At 26.3% G+C, this 21589-nt stretch overlaps 3 protein-coding genes across 4 annotated transcripts; 2 read left to right on the top strand and 1 right to left on the bottom strand.

Annotated features, from left to right (window-relative positions):
- Window positions 1-830: 830 nt before the first annotated feature.
- LOC122847785 (matrix metalloproteinase-19-like) lies at window positions 831-2632 on the top strand. The gene is made up of 8 exons (XM_044145641.1): window positions 831-867; window positions 935-1027; window positions 1094-1114; window positions 1192-1649; window positions 1718-1790; window positions 1984-2120; window positions 2186-2509; window positions 2573-2632. Exons 2-8 carry the CDS (start codon window positions 964-966, stop codon window positions 2630-2632), a joined length of 1137 nt encoding a protein of 378 aa, XP_044001576.1. The 5' UTR covers window positions 831-867; window positions 935-963.
- Window positions 2633-3400: 768 nt separating this feature from the next.
- Window positions 3401-12816, top strand: LOC122860658 (RB1-inducible coiled-coil protein 1). Of its 2 annotated transcripts, none has more exons than XM_044164561.1 (8): window positions 3401-4066; window positions 4639-4967; window positions 5867-6075; window positions 6743-8291; window positions 8372-8810; window positions 9082-10893; window positions 10958-11067; window positions 11151-12816. In XM_044164561.1, the coding sequence occupies exons 2-8, from the start codon at window positions 4900-4902 to the stop codon at window positions 11182-11184; spliced, it is 4221 nt and encodes a 1406-aa protein (XP_044020496.1). In that variant the 5' UTR covers window positions 3401-4066; window positions 4639-4899; the 3' UTR covers window positions 11185-12816. The 2 variants fall into 2 exon arrangements, with proteins under 2 accessions (XP_044020496.1, XP_044020497.1); XM_044164562.1 differs by having other exon boundaries at window positions 3574-4066; window positions 8372-8441.
- Window positions 12817-13005: 189 nt separating this feature from the next.
- On the bottom strand, window positions 13006-17170 carry LOC122847784 (transcription factor glial cells missing-like). The gene is made up of 7 exons (XM_044145640.1): window positions 16789-17170; window positions 15795-15897; window positions 15465-15695; window positions 15117-15386; window positions 14901-15021; window positions 13998-14818; window positions 13006-13802 (listed from the first exon to the last, which is right to left on the bottom strand). The coding sequence occupies exons 1-7, from the start codon at window positions 16797-16799 to the stop codon at window positions 13344-13346; spliced, it is 2016 nt and encodes a 671-aa protein (XP_044001575.1). The 5' UTR covers window positions 16800-17170; the 3' UTR covers window positions 13006-13343.
- Between the last annotated feature and the right edge of the window lie 4419 nt (window positions 17171-21589).

Raw genomic sequence — 21589 nt, 5'->3', positions numbered from 1 at the left:
CAATAAAAAAAATATAATCATCATATTCATATATGAAAAAATTTATTGAACAGCTTTTTCATCTACAATTACAATTAATTAATTAATTAATTAATTAAATTTTAAATGTTAAATAAAAATATAATAAATTATTATTTACCAACTAATGACGTTAGTGTATTCATTTATTTATTATTATTAAGAAAAATAAATAACAAGTGTTTCATTGAATTTTCGACAATTCAAATAACGGAGACAATCATGATTTAATAAATTACATTGATTAATGGCCTATTTTTTATTTGTATATAATATTGACAAAATGATGATATATTTCAATATAATAAATTATCATTTCAATGGTTTTTTATATTTACATAGCAAGTATCAAAAAGTTGAAACCAAATAAAAGCCAATTTAATATATAACCGAATTTGCCATGTTTCTAGTCAATAGTAAAAATATATTTCAAGCAGAAAGTACTTCTTTTTTTTAAACTTGACAATTGATTATAAATTTTTTTTATTTTAAATAATATTTTAATGATGGCAAGGGCTTTCAATCCATCATGTAAATTCATCAATTGGATTGTCATTTTATTGATTGTATTTACAAAAATAAATGCTGAAGATCAAGTTGAAATTGTCAATTCAAATCCAACTGATGAAGCCAATAATGCTGATACTACTTTTGTTTTGGTTAATTTAATTACTTTAATTTAAATTTATTTAAAAAATATATGTAAATTAATTATTATTATTTTACAGAAATATTTAATGCAATATGGATATTTGCCTGAGACAAATATTGATAATACAATATACAATGGAGAAAGTGTAGCTAATGCAATAAAAGAATTTCAATCATTTGTAGGACTTGATGCAACAGGTATATTATTATTTTATTTAAATTTTAATATTATTCATTAATTAATCAATTAATTTATTTGTCACAGGTATTTTAGACAAAGAAACATTGAATTTAATGAGCATGCCAAGATGTGGAATTAAAGATAAAATTATTTCAACATCAACTGATCAAAATAATGGTGTTGATGAAGTTGATGAAGTTGACAATGTTGATGATGTTGATGATGTTGATATTCATAGCAAAGTTAAACGTTATGTTATTCAAGGTAAATTTTATCTATGAAAATTGCAATTAACAAAATAATCCATGAATAAATAAATTGATTTATTAATTAATTAACAGGTACAAAATGGTACAAGTATCAATTAACATATCGTATATTAAAATATCCATCAAGATCTGTGCTTGATAAAAAAACAATTGACAAAGAAATAGCTCGTGCATTTAATGTTTGGTCTGATTATACTGATTTAACATTTACACCAAAACCAACTGGTCCAGTTGATATTGAAATTAAATTTGTACGTGGTGATCATGGTGATTATGATAATTTTGATGGACCAAGTGGTGTTTTAGCACATGCATTTTTTCCAGCACATGGTGGTGATATACATTTTGATGATGATGAATACTGGACAGCAAATGATTACAATGGAATTAATTTATTTCAAACAGCCGCACATGAAATTGGTCATGCACTTGGTCTTTCTCATAGTAATGGAAAAGCTCTTATGGCACCACTTTATCGACAATATGATCCAAATTTTATGCTACATTATGATGATATACGAGGAATTCAAGTATGCTATATTATTAATTCATAGAAAAATTTAATAAATTTTAATTATTGTTATTATTTTATTTTTAGGCATTGTATGGACCTAAAACATCAAAACCATTAACAACTACTATTCCACCACCAAGACCAACACCAACAACACCACCAACAACACCACGACCAACAACAACACCGCCAACAATAAATAATACTGGAGAATATCCAGATATGTGTAAAGACACTAAAGTTGATGCTGTTTTTAGTGATAGCAAAAACAATGTTATATATTTCAGAGGTAATTATTTGTTTTTTTTTTTTGTTTGTTTTAAATGATAATGATTCTTTTTTTTAATCAGGTGATTATTATTGGAAAATGATTGATGGCAAACCAATAAGTGAACCACCACAATTAATAAGCTCATATTGGCAAGGTTTACCTGGTAATATTGATGCCGCATTTTCACTCTACGATAGATATACATTTTTCTTCAAGGTAAAAATAAAAAATTATTAATTATTGCTATTTTTATTAATTTATATTATTTTAAATGAAAATAGGGAACAAAATTTTGGAGATATCTTGATGATAAAGTTGATGGAAATTATTTTCCAAGAGAAATTAGTCAAGATTTTCCAGGTGTACCAAATGATATTGATGCTGCAACAATTTCATCTAAAAATGGAATTATTTATTTTTTTAAAGGAGCCCATTTTTGGAAATTTTATTATCGCAGTATTAGATTGATAAAAATTTCAGCTCCAATTCCCATTGGATTACTTTATGGAGCACCAGATAATGGTATCGATGCTATTTTCTCATCAAATGAATCAACCTATTATTTCAAGGACAATATGTACTACGTAACAAACACCCAAACAATGGCAAGTACTTTTATTTTTATTATACATTTATTATTGATTAATTAATTTATTTATTTTCAACAGAGTACAGTTAGTGGACCAATAAATGTCTACTTATTTTCTTGTCCAGTTTTCAGTTTTTAATAATTTTATTATTATTATTATTTACTACTGAACTAAATAATTCGCATTTTTAAATTTAAATGCCAATTATTGTTGCTGTTATTATTATTATGACGTCATTTTTTTTCAAGTACAGTCATGCGCAGATAATAAATACACACACTCTCATTAATTAATAAAAAAAAATATAATTATAAAAAAATGAAATTATAAAAATCAGCAGCCAAATAGAATAAAACTTTATTAAAAACAAATAAAATAAAATTCTTTGTCAATTTATTAATGTAAAATAAACTAATTACCTATAATAAAATAAAAAATAAAAAACAGCTGATTTGTCAGCCCGGATATTGATAAATGAGAAAACTTTTTTTTCGGTTGCTTAAAAAAAAAAAATCATTCGCAAAATTTTTTTGATAAACTTATTTACAATGTCATTATTTCATTATGTATTTTTTTTGTATCTTTGTAGTAATTAGTATGTAATTCACAATCTAAATAATAAAATTATCAATTTTAATTCAAAACGTATGTTAAAAGTAAATTTTAAATAAAAAACTTAATCACCAAAAAATTAATCATTTTTTTTGTCAAATTTATCAACATTTTTAATTATTCAATTGATGATAATACATCGTTAAAATTTTACTTTGATTAAACAACTCAAAACAGCTGTGGTGTCTCTGAAACACACACGTCAAACACACATTGACACAGAGCCATATGTAAAAGAGGTCGCGCAAGTGCAAAATAATAATAATATCAACACACACAATTACACACAAACACAAATGCATTTAACAAAAAAAAAAAAAACTTATAAAAGGCTTCGTCGAAATCATCATCATCATTAAAATTAAAAAGAATTAAATACAAAAAACAAAAACTAGCTTCTAAAATTATTTATACAAAAAAGAGTTGTCGTTGTTGTTGTTGTTGTTACTGTTGTTGTTGCTGTTGTTGCTGTCAAGTTTGTTTTGTTTATTGTTAAAAGAAAAATAATAATAATAATAATAAAACTGGTTGTGTTGTGTGTGGAGAAAAAAAAAATCAAGTTTTTTTGTGTGTACATAAGTGTTTGCCAACAATAAATAATATTTAATTTAAAGACAATTTTTATTGTATCTCCAAGTAGACAATATATATATTGTAATTGATATTTTTATTTTTTTTTTATTATCAAGATATATAGTGTCATAGTGATAAACATATATATACTCAAATACTCGAATATATATTTATTAAAAAGTTTTTCTTTGTTCTGAGTTTCTCGCGCATTTGCATTTGTGCCAGTGGCGCATATTGCTTTGTGCTCTCTCGACAACAACACTTTATTTCGTCTTTCATTAAATTTTTTTACTCTATAAAATTTAATAAACAATCAAAATAAATAGATAAATATATTCAACAACAAAAATCCATCATCATCATTGTATTATATACCCTGGAAAAGTGGTTAGTACAATATTATACTTGCAATTATTGAAAAATTTATTTTTTTATTTTTTTCTATTTTGCCATCATCTTAATTTGGATAGTTAAAAAAAAAAACATTTAAATTATTAAATAGTGTGATCAATAAATAATCAAACAACGGTACAATGATAAATTATTATTATTATTTATTTGAGTACATCGCCATTCGTTTGTGTATTTTTTTTTTTTTTAATTTTTTTTAAATTTCTTTTTGTTATTGTCCAGTTGTGTTGTTGATTTTTAAATATAATAATTATACCTAATAAAATATTTAATATTGTTCAAGAGTTTGATTTTGTGACATGTCATTATGACAATTTTATATTTTTTTTAAAATATAAAGTGAATAGTGCTTTGTTTATTTGGATGAGCAGCTGATCGAGTTGGTTGGTTGGCAACAACCTGAACCAGTGACATTACTTTATTATTATTATTATTATTATTTTCATAGCTACACTTGTATTATTATATTTAAAAAAAAATATAAAATAACACAATACCATTATATAATATTAGTTAATAACTTTTATTTTTTTGAATAAATTAAATAGGAGTGAAAAAGAGGATCAAAATTGATACATGACGTGCAGATTAACGGGGGCCGTCCTCTCGAGCAAGCCAAAACGTGGAGTACGGCCCCGTAAAACTTGACGATATATTAAATTAATAAATTAGCTAAAAAATCCATGTGGAACTGGTTAATCTCCTTCATCATCATCATCATCATCAACTGGAATAAATAAATCAAGACTTTATATTGATATATCAAGTTGAAATAATATTATTTGATACTTGGCATCATCATAATCATCATGCTGTACATATTTTATGTCGACACTGGTGCAACAATTACTTTCAACATTGGTCTCGCCCTCCAAAGGTAATTTTTAAAATTAAAAAAATCAAAAGTAAATTAACATAAACTTGTTACACATATGATTTCATTTAAAATACAGAAAAAAAAAAAACACAACGTAGTATTTTTAATTTAAAATGCGTCATTTTTTTTTTTTTTTCTTTTACGAATATTAAATAGAAAAAAAAAATATATCGAAAGATTTCTGATGAAATCTTTACATGTGCTTACGTATATATAAAACTTGGCGATAGTTTCGACTCGTATTTTTTGATGTTGACGCAACGACTTGAAAAAACTTTATTCAAGATGTGATTTTTACATCAACTAGATTAAATAAATCATAGACCAGAGTCTACCTATTGTAATTGATAAATAAATATTAGTCAGTACAGCCAGTCAGTTAGTCTGACATAAAATATTCGAGAACATAATGCAATTTGACCCTAGATGACCAAACACAACTTACAAAATGTCTCACACACTAACACAATTAATTTATCATATATATTACGTAATAATTAATTCAACTTATCATTTATTTATTACTCCCAATTAGCACAATAATTTTTGTCATAATCGTGTTAAATTTTAAAAGCAAATTTGAATTTTATTGATATATAAAAAAAAAAAAATAATAATAACAAGTCTTTGATGTGTACTAAATTTATATTCATTATAATGTCATCAATCGAATTAAAAATATAAATATTAAAAATAAAAAGGTCATCATATCTATATACCTAATATAATATCATGTTTCTTTATATAAAAAAAAATAATAATAATCATTGACACGCGTCGCCGTCTTGTTATCTCACATGCGCAATTTTTTTATTTTTTTTATTATTAATATTTTTACACAATTTATATATATATATTAATAGATTCAAATAAGTAATGCATTTTGAAAATTAATACAGTGTTGCCGAGTTGAAGGAAGCAATTGAACGAGAATGTGGCGTACTTGCAGAACATCAAGTATTACTTATGAGTGGCGGGGAAAGTTTGGAATCAAATGCACGTGTTTGCTCGTACTCAGCTGGAACTGACACTAATCCAATTTATTTATTTAATCAAGGAGCAATAGAGAGTCAGGTTCCTCCTATTCCTCATACTGATTACAGCACAGGTTTGATTATTTTTATATTTACAGTTATTGACAATAATTATTGCTGCAATTAAAAGTAGCAAAAAATAAATGTAATCATCATCATAATACAAATAGAAATATAAAAAAAAATATCGTAGCTATTGTCGTAGACTGTTGGACGCCAACAACTGTGTAAATAAATATATATTTAACGTTGTTGTTGTGTACACATGTATGTACACGTGTATGTACACACATTTATCTATGATTATTTATATTGGTTATTGCTGCTGCTGCTGCGTAATCCAAATGTGCAAAGGAATACTTGACACTATGAATTATTACGTAACGAAATGTATTTATGCTGATACTGCAGTAAATTAAAATTATTATAAATTTCTAATTTGATAAAATGTTTTAATCTCTGTCTGAAGAATTTACTAGACAAATTTTTATATTAAAAAAAAAAAAAAAAAAACTGATAAGACAAAATATATAATCTAAATAATTAAATAAAAAAATCTCATTATAGATATGATGATGATAAAATATACGAGAATTAATTTGACCCCAATAATAATTTTTTGAATGAAAAGTCGGTCAAAGATAATAATAAAATAATTGCTAAGCAATCAGTTGTATAGGTCAATAACTTTTTAATTTTTTAAATAATATATAAATAATGATAAATGGTATATTTTTACAGATGTTGATTTGGCTGATCAAATTAATGCCTCATTGGCAATGTCAGCGACATATGCAACCTTGGTATCACGGGCCCAACTTGCTCAGCAATGTTATAATATTGCCAAAGAACAAACAAGAACTTGTGAACATTTGGTACATGATCAACATCTTCAACAGCAAGGTTGGGCAGCAGTTGTTGCTAATCTTGAGGATATTACACAAATGTTTCAAACAAGAGCTGATTTATTACAACAAAATGTTGCACATTATTTAACTGAACGTGAACAACATATGCAATTGTTAAATAATTTTAATAATGATCTTCAAACATTATCAAAAATACCAATATTACCAGCATTAAGAGCACAAGCTGATGGTTTAATTAGTCCAGATGATAATGAACATTATGAATTACAACAAAATGAAACATTATTATCATCATCACAACAACAACAACAACAACCAAATGACAATCAAGTATTGAGTTTACTTAGATGGATATCAGCTAAAGATAACCAGAGTAGTCTTGAATTAATATTTGATCAATGTTCACGTGGTTTAGAACAATTTGATGAACGTATGATGGAATCATTAAAAAATGAAGTTAATTTAGCAATTGATGCATCAGATAGACCAGAATTAAAAGAAATAAAAGGTTTAGGTGAACGTTTATTTGGTTTAGAACAATTAATGAGTCAAGCTAAAAGATTAGTACAAGATCAAGGTGAATTGGCCCAAGGTTTTTCACAAAATCAAACACGTGCTAATAATTTAGGTGATCCAAGTGTATTACCAGATTTATGTGCATCACATCGTAAACAATTAATTGTCATGTTGGGTAATCATAATCAATTACGTGATATAAGACGTCGTTGTACACGTGCTAAAGAAGAATTATCAGAAAATATATATCATCGTTTAAAATGGATAATGTTTGTTGAAAAAAAAATATGGGAAGTTGATGGTAAATTAGTTATGTATCATGAAAATTTAAAACGTTTAAGAAGACATTTAGAAATACTTGAACAAATACATTTAGCACCACAAATGTATATTGATGCTGTTGCTGAAGTTGTTAGAAGAAGAACATTTTCAAATGCATTTTTATTATGGGCAAGTAATCTTGCTTGTCAATTGATGACTGTACATAATGATGAAGTACAATTACGTCGTAATTTTCAAGCTAAATTTGATGGCCATTTTTTAAATATATTATTTCCTGGTCTTGAGGATACACCACCATCATTTGCAACACAAGCACCAAATTTATTTGACAATCAATTGCCAAAATTAACATCACAAGATATGGATTCATTGAAATGTCAACTTCCTGATTTTGCTGAATCCATGAATATTCCAAATTTAAATAGTATAACACAATTTTTTTTATCAAATAGTTTATCAAATAGTAATAATAATAATAATAACGATAATAATGAAACAACAACAAATAATGATAAAAAACAACAAAATGAAAATAATAATAATGCGACAACAACAACAACAACAATTGATGATGTATCTAATATTGTTGATCAATCATCAACATCAATGACTACTGATCAAAGGTAGTGACTCTTTTTTATCTATTTAGCTATTTAGACATTAATAAAAATTTTAATTGTAATATTTTTCATTTGATTTCTAGAATGATTGATGATGGTACTTTTATTCATCAAGATCAAATGGACAATTTATCAAAAACAAAAGAATTGGAGGTTGGTTCGGACAATGTGTTATTATCTTCATCCCCAAATAAAAAAATACAATTAACAACATCAAATAATAATAATAATACTCCTCAATTTCCATCATCACAACAATTAAATAATAATAATAATAATAATTCAATCATTTTATCCCACCAAAATCATTCATCTATCAAGTGCGACGGCCAGCTTGTATCAAAACAAAAATCTACTGTTATCATTGATAGTAGTAGTGATGATAGTAGTCCATTTAGTGATGCACCAGCCTCTGGTGATTTTATACCAACTGAATTTTATATGGATGAATCATTACCAAGTAGTCTCAGTGAGCATCACAACAACGATACTCAGCATCAGGCTTTTCTTAATCTTCTTCAGGTACTGGATTGAATTTTCCAGATCTATTTTCTTTTTTATTTATTTCTCAATATATTTATATACTATTTTCCAATCTATATAATTTCTTTTTTTCCAAAATAAATTTTCCAACAGCTGATGCCGTCGCATATACATTTTTCCTTAAATTTTCCAATAGTCCTTTTAGATAAAAATAAATTAATAAATAAAAAATTTACCCCCTTTCTCCCTCCCAAGTATCAATAAATAATTGGATTAATAATTAATTTGTTTTTTTGTAATTTATTTATAGGAAAATCTTGGAAATGCACGAGCTGAAGTACAACGTCTTCGTACAATATTACAAACAATGAAAACAACAACAAGTGAAACAATGATGACATTTAGAAATGAATTATTAAATTTACGTGAAAAAATAAATGATGATAAAAATAATAGTATTAATGATGTTACTGAAAGAATAAATCAAGCATTAACATTACATTCACAAGAATCTGAACGTATATTACATGAACGTCAACATGAAATGACTGTTGATCATGAATTTGAATTATCAGATATTAAAAAATTATTAAATGCACGTGATGAAGAAATTGATAATTTAAAACAAACAATGATTGACAAAGAAAATAATCAAGCTGAGCATGAACGTTTAATAAATACAATGCGTCAAAAAATTGAAGCTGAAAATGAAGAAATAATAAATATTAAAAATATACAAACACAACAACAATTACAGCTATCAGAAAAATTAAATATGACAATTATTGACAAAGATAATGCAATTGAAAAAGTTAATATTCTAACAGATACTATTGAACAATATAAATTAAAAATAAATCAACTTGAAGATAATTTAGAAACAGCAAAACTTGATCAACAAAAAATCATTAAAGAAACAACAGATAAATTACAACTTGAATATAAAACAGAGCTTGAAACAATAAGAAGTAGATTTAAATTAATGACTGCATCAACACTAATGGAAAGAAGTCCAAGTGATTCTAGTCTTGAAAAAATTGAAAGAACAGATTTAATTGAGCTTGTTAATCATGAAGCAATTATTGCACAATTGAGACAAGATTTTGAGACTGAAAAAGACAAGGCAATAAGACAAGCAATTGAAAATAAAACACATGATATGCAGCTAAAAATTAATCAATTAGAACGACAAATTGAAAATCTCATGTTACGAGAAATAACATTATTCAAAGAGTGTGAAAAATATCGTGAAAATATTCATCAACATTCAGCTACTGACACAAATGACGTGTTATTTAATAAAAATAATAATAATAAAATGGAAATGAATGAGAGTATTGATGGTTCAACAACAAGAACAATTGTTAAAACTGATTGTGGTGTTAGTGGTGCAACAAAATCTAGCAAAGATGATAATATTGAAGCATCTGAATCAAAAAAAGTTAGACTTGAATCATTATCATCAACATCATCTGAATCATTGTCATTGTTGGGTGGTGGTGGTGGTGGTGGTAATGCTGATTGTTTAACAAGACATTTAGAAAAATTAGAAATTGATAATAAACGTTTAACAGCTGAATTACGTGCTGTTAAAGATTCAAAAAAAAATATCATTGCAAAAATGGAAGCTCTTGAATCTGATAAAGTTTTTTTAGAAATTGAACTTGTTAAAGAAAGATCACGTAATAATATTAATCAACCAGAAATTATTGTATCAATGGATTCATCACGTGAAAATACTAGAGAATATAAAGACATGAGTTGTTCAGTTGCAGTTGTTTCAGAAACATCAAGCCAAGAAGCTGGTACTTCATTATCATCTGATATTAATCGACAAGATCCATCAACATTTAAATATCATGAAAAATTAATAAAAAGTACAACAAATATATTTCAACAGCTATCCATTAGTTTAAATACTTGCAATACTGGTGATTGTGTTATTGTTCTTTGGGATACAAAACATTCAAATTATATTGTTCTTCAAGAAACAAAAACAATGTATTTTTTACATTCTGATTGTACTGATACACTTGATTTACGTCCTAGTCGTGATGGTTTACCGAAACAAACTTATGTACTTGGTCAAGTTATTGATAAACAATATTGCCATGCAAAAAAGGTAAAAATTAATAATTTAATTAAAGCAATTAAACAATTTAAACATTAATTCTTTTTTATTTTAGCCTGAAAATCGTTATAAAGTTCCTCAAGGCACGAAATTTTATCGTGTACGTGTAAGACGACTAGCAAGAGATTTGGATTTGACAATATCATCATCTGATAGAAGCCAAGAGTGAGTTGTTGTTGTTGTTGCTGTTTTTGTTGTTAAAATGTTTTTTTTTTATTTTTTATTTACAAATAATTATGCAATTATAGTTTTACGATAAATCACCTGAATCCAATAAATTAAACGTAATGAATGACGATGACGATCATGATGTTTATGAAAGAAAAGGTAATAAATTAGCGCTGTGATTGGAATCTTGTGTCACACATACACACACACACACACACACACACACACACACACACACACACATGTATACAATATCTTAATTATTATTATTATTATTGTTAGACAATTATTAATAAAATAAATTAACTCACACTTGTATAGAAATATTTAATAATTGTCAATTTTTTTTATTATTAAAAGTCTTGAAAGTAATTCATTGAAAAATAATAATAATAATAATGATAATTTGTGTGAGCATTATAATTAACATAATTAATTAATATGATAATTTAATAAGTCTAGATTATTATTGACAAATAGGAGAGATAATAAAAAGTTTCAAAAAAATGACAAAAAATAAATATAAAAGTGAAAAAAAAAAAAAAAAAAAAATTTGTGATATAAATGCTGCGAATTTTATGATAGAATGATAAAAAAAATAAAAAATGCACTGGCGTTTCGTTGTGATAATGTTTGATTGTAAACAGCTGTGACTGTGGAATTTTTTTTTTTTTTTTTTTATATAATAAAAAGTATCTGTGGATCATGATGACAATGAGAATGAGTGAGTAAATTAATTAAAAATTGTACCAGTTAAAAATATATAATAATTAATTATTTTATTTTATATTACTTGTAGAATTTAAGAATTAAAAAAAAATGTACTTTTTGTATTGCAATTGTGCAATTATTGTCGACGAAAATAATTTAATTTACAATAAATTATTTAAAAATAAAAAACGAAATTATTTCGTGCAATCTAAACGAATTGATAATAAATAATTATTATTATTTCTTTATCTCACAAACAACCACACAAACACACACGTTAATATTTATAGTGAATATTTATAGTGAAAAAACAAAAGAAAAAAAAAAAAAAACATAGCTGTGATTGTTAGACCTAATGTAACAATTTTTTCACCCTACTACTTAAAATTTGAAAAGATAAATTATATAAATATATATATTAACGACAACAACAATAAATATAAAATATAGGATAATAATTTAAAAATAAAGCTCGATATTATAAATTTTAAATTGATAAATTAATTTTGTAGTTATTAATATAAATAATAGTTAAAAAAATGTTATGCAACTGACTGTCACAAATAAGTCTATTTGTATTGCTACTCCTACTTCTACTACTTCTACTACTTCTACTACTTTTACAATAATTATTATTATTATTAAAAAAAATCAGTTGTAATGAATAAATTACTCAAAATCTAGCTAATCAATTAGTGTATTGATAAATAATAGCCAACATAAATATTCATTTTTTTTTTTTTTTGCACCAAAATATCTAAAATTATTACTACTACTATGTATTATTTGACAAGCAAGATATTAATAATAATCATTATTATTGTTGGCTATAATTAATAATAATAGGGCTCTGCTAATATATATAAATAATGTTGCGATATGAATCATGATAGATATACTTAAACTCTACACACCGATGACTGGAAAAATTAATTATATCGAACCTCAATGTTCAACACAATCAAAATTTGTAGATTTTTTTTATAAAATTCATTGAACATGTGTTCGATAAAATAAATGTGAAAATTTTTCAATTATTGTTTTTATTAATTAATTGATATTTTACCCGCCAATATTTTCTATTTATACGCATGCGTCAATTTAAATAGGGTAGTTCTACTTTTTCTCGTTGCAACTCTTTTTTTTTTTTTTTTTCTCTCTTCTCTCCTCTCCTCTCATTAATTGCCAGTTTTTGTTTATTTACATTGTTGATTGAGTTAAGTGTTTAGTTGTTATTTTTGTTAATTTATTGTGTATTATAAATTATAATTTATTGTTGGTGAAAAAAATAGAAAACAAAGCGTCAACGTGTTGAATTGTCATCATCAAAAACAACGAAATATTGTGAGTAAATCAAGTAAAATATAATTAGCATAAATAGGTCAATAAAAAGATGATTGATTTAATATCAGTTCATTTTGCTTATTTATTATTATAGTATAATACATATATATTTGTTGTAACTTAAAAATAATCACATTGATCATTGAACAATGATTAAAACTCTTTATCAATAATAATAATACTAAAACTAATTAAATTGATAAAAATATATAAATATATTATTGACGAGAAACATAGAGTTGAGCTACTGTTTGATTGCAATGATTGTTATTTATGTTTACATTATGATTATCATCAGCATCAGTAGCACCACCATTACCAGTTGTTGTCGTCGTTAATATTCTTGATCCTGAATTGCACAACATACCCATATATGTATAATCAACAAATGGCTGACATTCCAAATCAACATCACCATATTGATGATGATGATGATTATGATGATTATTGATACTTGTCTGATTAGATGATAATCTTGATGATTGTTGATTATTATCAATATGTGAAAGTGAATTACAATTGTAATTATCACCACCATGTTCTAATGAATCAATGACAATTTCTGGTTCTTCTAAATGACCATAATTAAGTGAATAAGAAGGCTCAGGGCTTGTATCAATTATTGTTTGACTTTTATTATGAAAATTATTTGTATTATTTAATATATAAACATTTTGATAATCATTATTTAAATTGTTATTTAATAACATAATATTTTGACTAGTTTGATTTTGATTATCAATATTTATTTCATTTATTAATTTTGTTGATTTTATTATTGAATTATTATTATTATTATTATTATTATTGTACAATTCTTGTTGATTATTATCATTATAATCATTTGTTGTTTTGTCAATAATATCAATTGAATAATTTAATTTATTGTTATCTTGATTCCAGTATAATTGTTCTTGATTATCTGCACTAAATTTTCTTTGTTTTATTGGTGGTTTATCATAACAATTTATATAATTATTATTTGTATTTGTTAATTTATATTTTGCTGATTCATCAGTTGTATAATTTTTAATATTATTATTATTATTGAATTGTGAATAATTAATTGATTTGTCATTTGTTTGAATGCTACAGCTGCTGTTTGAATCATCACTCATTATTTGTGGCCAATAATGATGATAATGAAGATGTTGTTGTTGTTGTTGATGTTGTTGTTGATGTTGGTGATGTTGTTGTTGTTGTTGATCATCATTTTTATTAGCAATTTCATATTTAATAATACCACTACCAAGATCTAGTAATGATGGTGGTGATCTTGTTCCAAGTATATCTTGTGAATTTTGTGTATAATCAGATCTAAGTGGTTGATCAAGTTGAAATATTTCTTCTGGTTGAAATAAATCATCACTTGATGGAAATAATGTTGCAAAATCACCGTCTTCATTTGGAATAAATGGATATGATGGCTCTTGTGGTACTTGACTTGGAAGACAATAACCAAGTGTATCTTCATGATGATGATGATGATTTTGTATTGGTTCTTGAAGCCAAAATGATTGCTCATTATTTGCCATACTTGGTTGATGTTGTAAATGATGATTATTATTATTTTGTGTATATGTTGTTTGATGTTGATAATGCTGTTGTTGTTGTTGTTGATGTTGTTGATAGGATGACATGTTTTGTTGTTGATTGCATAAACACTCAAACGGTGGACATGAACACGAATATCCTGCTGATTTAAGCAATAAAAATAATATTAATAATTTTATAAATTTATCAAAATTAAAAAAATTATTAAATATAATAATTACCTTTATCGGAAATGAGTGGTGGTGGTGGTGGTTGTTGTGGCTGTTGCTGTTGCTGAATGTTGAGTTGATTTAATTCAAGATTTTCAGTACTTGGCCGTTTAATCCCTCGCAATGATAATAACTTGAAAAATAAATAAATAATTAAGTAAATTATAAAGTGAATAAAACGAAATACAACTCAACAGGATATGTAAATGTATAATGCGTAATATTTACCTTTGAGCCTAGGGCAGCATCACGCGCTAATATAACAGCAAGACCTCGTACTCTTCGTCCATTTCCTGCACTTCGTCTTGCTTCAGATGTTGATTTAGCCTCGGGTTTTGGGTGATCATGAAGTCCTTTTGCTTGAAAAAATATTGCGTGTTCAGTGTGTCGCCAAAAGTGGGTTACTGGATAACCACAATGACCTCTGCATGATTGTATTTCCAATTTTCCATTACATTGTCTATTTGGACAAGGTTTTCCCTGTTGTTTTTTTCTTGCCTATAAATTAATAAATTTAATATTTAATATATTTAATATATTTAATTTATATTATACAAGCTTAATTGAGATGTATACCTTGTCACAAATTGCTGGTCTCAAATGTACTTGATTACCACTTGGTAAATAACAGTGTTGTGAACAAACCAATACACCAAGACATGATTTTTTTAATATACTGACATTGTGATTGTTGGTATTTCGCATTGCCCAGCCGGAAGCATGCCTCCGGGCTTCTTCGCAATCCGGTCCATACACTTTTCGAACATGTCCGTCTGCCCACTCGGACCACGAATCATACTCTGCGACCTTCAATAAGTAAAAAAAAAAAACACACACATTTATTATTATACAACTTACTTAATTGCAATTTTATATAATTAATTAATTAATTATTTAATTAATTACCCTCGGTACATTTGAATCATTAATATCCCATTCTTGATGTGGATGTTGTTGTTGTTGATTATTGGCAACAGTCGCTGACATTGTCGGCGAGCCCACTCGGCTCCTAAATAACAATAAAAAAAAAAAACATTTATTTAAAAACAAAAAAATGAATAAAAATATGTATAATGTATAAAAAAAAAAAAACAATTGTGATGCGTTAATGTTGAGTAGGTGTTTTTAAATCGTAAATGTCAAAATTAAACTGTCGTACAATAAAATTAAAAGAATGACAGTTAAGGTGTTTTAAAATGTTTGTAGTAAAATTATATTTGAAATAAAAAAAATAAATTTACACTGAGAATTGAAGCTCTCATGTTAAAGTACCTGTTTGTAACGACTTTAAATAATATAACATTGTATTAATACTCTGCACGCGTGAAAATATTTTCAACTGCAGTTATATGTTTTATTTAAAATTTTCTTATAAAGCTCATCAAGTAAAAATTTAATTTCATTTTATAATACACACACTATGTTTATTTAATTATACGCATGAAACATTTATAATTTTCGGGCAGCATGTATTTAAAACATTTTATACAAGATTTGTATATTTGCGTATATAGAGAGTGAATGATTGCCTGGATTGGTGATAAAGTCATCGCCTTTATAGTATAGTAACACGTTTAACCACGTAAGATGATACATCGGTCGGTGATCATGAAGTCGAGATTATGTAGCAAGACTTGAGTGTAAAAGACACATCAGTCGCGTGTGTATATATTTTAAACGCAAACTTTCTTATTTATTTATTTATTTATTCAGTTTTTTATTTTTTCATTTAGATATATTTAATGAGATAACAATTATATGCGTTTGTGCATGTATATAAAAAACAATATATACACTTGAACCTTAAACGCATAATTTTTATTTGAAAAAAAATAAAAATAAAAAAATCATTGCACCCAAAAATAATGCATGAGATAAATTAAATTAACAATAAACTTACTGTACAACCATGTTCCTGGTTATCAATGTTTCTCAATGAATGAAAAAATAATCACAAAGTTATTGTAAAAAAAATCCTTGATTTTTATTTTTTTCACAATTTAATAATTAATATATTAATCATTGATTCTAGCTAATCACTTGTATGATATAATTTTTCTAGATCATTGTACACTTTATACAAAATAATTGAATTTAACTATTATGTGAGTAATTTAAATTAATTTATAAAATATATCACAACAATGATTTTAATGCTGGTATAAGCAAGACATATATTTTATTTTTTAATATAATAATAAAACTTTAAATTTTATTGTATAATCGCGACTTGTAATAATTGTGAATTGATATAATTTCTCTAAGGATTTGATCCTGCGTCGCGACTGACGTCTCGTTGGTAACTGAATTGAGCTTTGAAAGTTGCGGCAATCAAGGAACATACACAATAATATTACGACAAAAGTATACGCCTATGGGTGTGGCTTCCTATGAACCAATCAACTTTCTACTGTCCCACCCTTTCTATCTCTTGGATGTACCAGAGCTCATGATTTTTTCATGATGATGTTTCTATTGAAGGTATACCTTTTTTATATTATAAAAAAATAAAATTAAGTAATAGCTGCATAATATATAAAACACAAACTAGAGCACATTGTTGTTGATTTTTCATTTTTATTTATTGAAAAATTGCATTTTTAAAATTATACATTTGTCTGTACTCTATCACCACATAGTGCTAGGACCAAATGTCTATATGATCATGTAAAGAAAAAAGTGAAAAAATTGACTCCCACCTTTGCAGCTACTTCATCCCTTGATGCTATACTAGCTACCCGCATATCTTGTCCAAAGACAAAAAGGTCCGTTATACACATATACATCCCTTTAATCTATTTATATTTATATACGTTTATACATGTATATAATATGTTTGATGATGAATGTTGTGAGAATTAAGAGTCGCGATCTTTACGCTGCTGCTGCTGCTGCACTTGAATGAATTTGTTTTTTTAAATAGACATTTTTCTAAACTGACTTAATTGCTAAATTGCGTAATTATAATTTTGTATTTCATGCATGTGTGCTTTTTAAATTTGTATATGATAATGCATTATTGTAGTTAAATTTAAACACTATACAAAAATTGTTAACTTACCTATTTTCACATTTAAAAATAATGTATAATGTAAATAAGTGATAACTCTAGCGTTACTTCCTACCACGTGTTATTGTTGTCAACGTTGTTGAGGTAGACGTCGTTACAGGACGTGTGCCATACTACAACTGCAGCGAACAATTAACTTGTACAAGACGAGACATCATGTTATTCACAGGTGATGTTCATTTGGAAAAATAAAAAAAAAAAATTCATTATATGAATATATCATTTTAAAATTCAAATATTCATTTGGGGTTTTTTTGAAACATTTATCCCTTTTATTTATTTTGAGAAAAAATAAATAAAATTACATTGTATAAAAAGTAATGCGATGGCGTCGAGTTAATACATAGTGGGAGGTACGTTGTATATAGAGAAAATAGTAGTGTGTTGAGAGAAGTTGGATAGCTCCAAGTTGAGGGCAATCAGCGAGTGTTTGCCGCCCCACAAGCTTAAGCGCCTCGCGGATCAAAGGATAATGTAATAGAGCAAAAGAGCAAGAGAGCAAGACAAAGTGAAAAGGGATATATATTGTTCAAATCAGTCTGATAGAACTGATTTGATTGTTGCCACAGCAGCAGCAGCTATTATCCGAACGATCAACTCTTCATCATCACATTCACATCGCACACAAATATATATATCGATCGGTATTCGTTTTACAATTGTTGTCATATAACAAACAATGGGTATGTCCAAATTTTAAACTAATTATTAAATTCATTTAATCAATTGTTTTTTTTTTAAATAAATAAAATTTTATTTATAAAATGACAATTGATTGGATATATAAAAATAAATTTATCTATGACAATGTTATTGATAGATAAATTCAAACGAAATATATGGTTGTGTGTGTTGTATTAATATCCAATTGTTTTGATGCGTTTGATGCTGCAAATGACAGGTAACATCAGAGATAATACAACAGCCATTATAATGTATTTATTATTATTTATATATTTCAATTTTTGCAAGTCAATTGATATTTTTTATTTTCATTGTGACAATTGTTTTTTGGATGAGATAAAGCAACAAAGTTTGAAATATATTAAAGATCGGTGGTGTAGACAAACGCCTTTCTTATTTATGTAGATATTTATATACTGTACTCTTTTTATTCTTCTGGATTCTCAGCAACTCGTTGATTAACGTTGCCTGATCTTTCGAGATAATTTTTTTTAAACTTTGTCCTTTATGTTATACGTACGTACGTATACGTATAGGTACGTCAGGTTTTTATTTTTATTTTTTATATTCTTATATAATTTATTTCAATAACAAAATAAAAATTTTCATTTTTTTTTTTTTTTTTTTAACATTAAATGTTTGGCATGACGAGTGTAGTAATAATATTATCGCATCTTAAATATATCCCAAATAATTTAAAAACCCTTCAAAAGAAAGAAAAAAAATATATAAATAAATATAACCACACAATAAACATTAAATTTTTTTTTATATGAGCAAATAAAATTGTGAAAAATTGGAAAGAAAATAAAAAAATAAAAATCAGAGAAATAAAAAAAATTTTAAAATAATTGTTGGTGCATGAGACTCGATGACATTGGATGTTTTTAAATGCACCTGCCTGCCTGCCTTTTTGTCTGCAACCAACCACACATCATGTGAGCATCTATTAACACCTTGTCTTAACATATTTCCAATAATAAACAATAAAAAAAATATATATTTTTTTCATTTTTCAATTTAATTATATTTTGACAACAGAAAAGTTGAAATATATTTAAAATGCAACTGCATTTTATATGCTGCAGGTATACAAAATTTTTTCATCTCAATTTTTTTGTCATTGCAACCTTTGCAAGGTAAAAAATAAATGCTACAACATGTATAGTAGATTTATATGAATTTTCATTTGAAAATAAAATAAATTTTTGAAAATAGAAGGGGTAAGCAGATGACACGAGAAAGGGTCATGTATGTATATCTACACACATACACGCACTGTGAGTCTCGTGCCGGCTGCTTCCGGTTTAAACTATTATAAAAAAAAAAACATTTATATATTTTTGTTTTATAAATATACGCTCGCGCATTTGCAATTGCGAAATTATGGCAAAATTAATAAATAAGAAAGCTTTAATTGTTTCCCAGGCTAAACAAAAAAGGTATCAAAAAAAAAAAAATTAGACAAAATAAATATATAAAAACGAAAAATCCATAATGTAGATTTTTATCAAAGAGCGCACCTATTTTTCCCATCAAAGTATATGCAAGTCTGTTGGTCTCTGTCTCTCCCTTATGCATTTAGTCAAGTGACACAACAAGCATCACCGTCTAATCGCCACAAGTCCAGACACAATATTCGTGCCATCAGAGAATCGATTTGATAAACGATAAGACAACTCCCATAACATTTTAATATATACTGTAGCTTTTAGTGTGTGAGAGCTAAGTGTGATGTGGTCACAGTTAATGGTCACACGATTTAAATTTATATATTTATACACCTATATATTTAAATTGAACCATATAATTATCATGATGTACACATTTAATTTTTCCCTGGATTTATTCGTTCAATTTTTACGTGTTAGTAATGAAAAATCATCAACTAGTACAAAACTAAACAAAAAAAAAAATGCCCTTTTTATTTAGCTTTTGAGGATCTTATGTTTCACATCAGTGTCAAATAAAAGGATTAGTTGGATATATGTATAAATGTATTGACAAACGAAAGGGGCAACTCCTTTATAATTCTCGTGCTCATTCAATTGTCTCTGATGTTGTATGTAAATACTCTCATCCCCATGGTCAATAACAATCCTAAAAAAAAAAATATGCATTTAACGATTAACCCCTTTTCGTTGAGGTATTTATCTATCTATCTGTCTACAAATTGTCAAAGGTAAATATATATTTCAACAAATATCCGATATCAATATCAAATTTCATGTTTCACTAATTGAATTATTATTTTTTTTTTTCAATTTAAATACATGCGATGTGACTTTTTCAACTATAAATACAAGTATACAATGGCCATTTAAATAAAATTAAAAAAAAAATAAAAAATAATACTTGACCGGTGGCTCACGGACAATGTCATAAGGATTATTATTGTCGTTGCAATTTATGATATTAATTCGTGCTGAATTTGTGATTTTAAGGATCTTCTTCACAATGGGAGGCAAAATATAATATTAAATTTATTATATGCGCGACTTGTCAAATGTCATAGACAATAGACAATATAGATAACTTGTCCATACAAGACAAATCTGCACATCAAGTCAAAATTCAAATTGGCATATCAAATAATTATCTTCAAGTATAATATGATTCGTTGCGAGTGGTGATTTGATAGCATTATAACATATATATAGTGTGTATATTATTATAATAATGTTGGCTTTGTATAACGTTTGACGGGGTAAACTTTGGTCCTTTGTACTTGGCTGCTGCTATTCTGTTCTTTACCTCGGTTTAAAATCACCCCGCCTTGACATTTGTGAGACAATGCCACTGGACGTTATGAACATCTAGTAAATCTTGGTGTGTATATATAGTTGATATAATATGCTGCTGTGGCTGCTGTGGCTGTTGGTGGTTTAGTGACTCGAGTTGAAATAGAGGGTGATGTGTGTTTATGACATGACACGATGTAATGAGA

Source organism: Aphidius gifuensis, linkage group LG1 (assembly GCF_014905175.1).
Source record: "Aphidius gifuensis isolate YNYX2018 linkage group LG1, ASM1490517v1, whole genome shotgun sequence".
In the NCBI taxonomy this organism is placed as follows: Eukaryota; Metazoa; Arthropoda; class Insecta; order Hymenoptera; family Braconidae; genus Aphidius; species Aphidius gifuensis.
This window is presented reverse-complemented; position numbering and strand designations above follow the sequence as displayed.

Excerpts from the sequence above, each read along its gene's own strand:
- LOC122847785 (XM_044145641.1), top strand. The coding sequence starts at position 964 with ATGAGCATGCCAAGATGTGGAATTAAAGATAAAATTATTTCAACATCA. Across the intron at positions 1,650-1,717 it reads ATGATATACGAGGAATTCAA|GCATTGTATGGACCTAAAAC; the intron begins GTATGCTATATT and ends TTTTATTTTTAG. Across the intron at positions 2,510-2,572 it reads TAACAAACACCCAAACAATG|AGTACAGTTAGTGGACCAAT; the intron begins GCAAGTACTTTT and ends TATTTTCAACAG.
- LOC122860658 (XM_044164561.1), top strand. The coding sequence starts at position 4,900 with ATGCTGTACATATTTTATGTCGACACTGGTGCAACAATTACTTTCAAC. Across the intron at positions 4,968-5,866 it reads ATTGGTCTCGCCCTCCAAAG|TGTTGCCGAGTTGAAGGAAG; the intron begins GTAATTTTTAAA and ends AAATTAATACAG. Across the intron at positions 8,811-9,081 it reads CTTTTCTTAATCTTCTTCAG|GAAAATCTTGGAAATGCACG; the intron begins GTACTGGATTGA and ends ATTTATTTATAG.
- LOC122847784 (XM_044145640.1), bottom strand. Across the intron at positions 15,387-15,464 it reads GACCAGCAATTTGTGACAAG|GCAAGAAAAAAACAACAGGG; the intron begins GTATACATCTCA and ends ATTAATTTATAG. Across the intron at positions 13,803-13,997 it reads ATAACAATAAATTAAATTAT|CAAAATGTTTATATATTAAA; the intron begins TCAATTGATATT and ends AATAATGATTAT.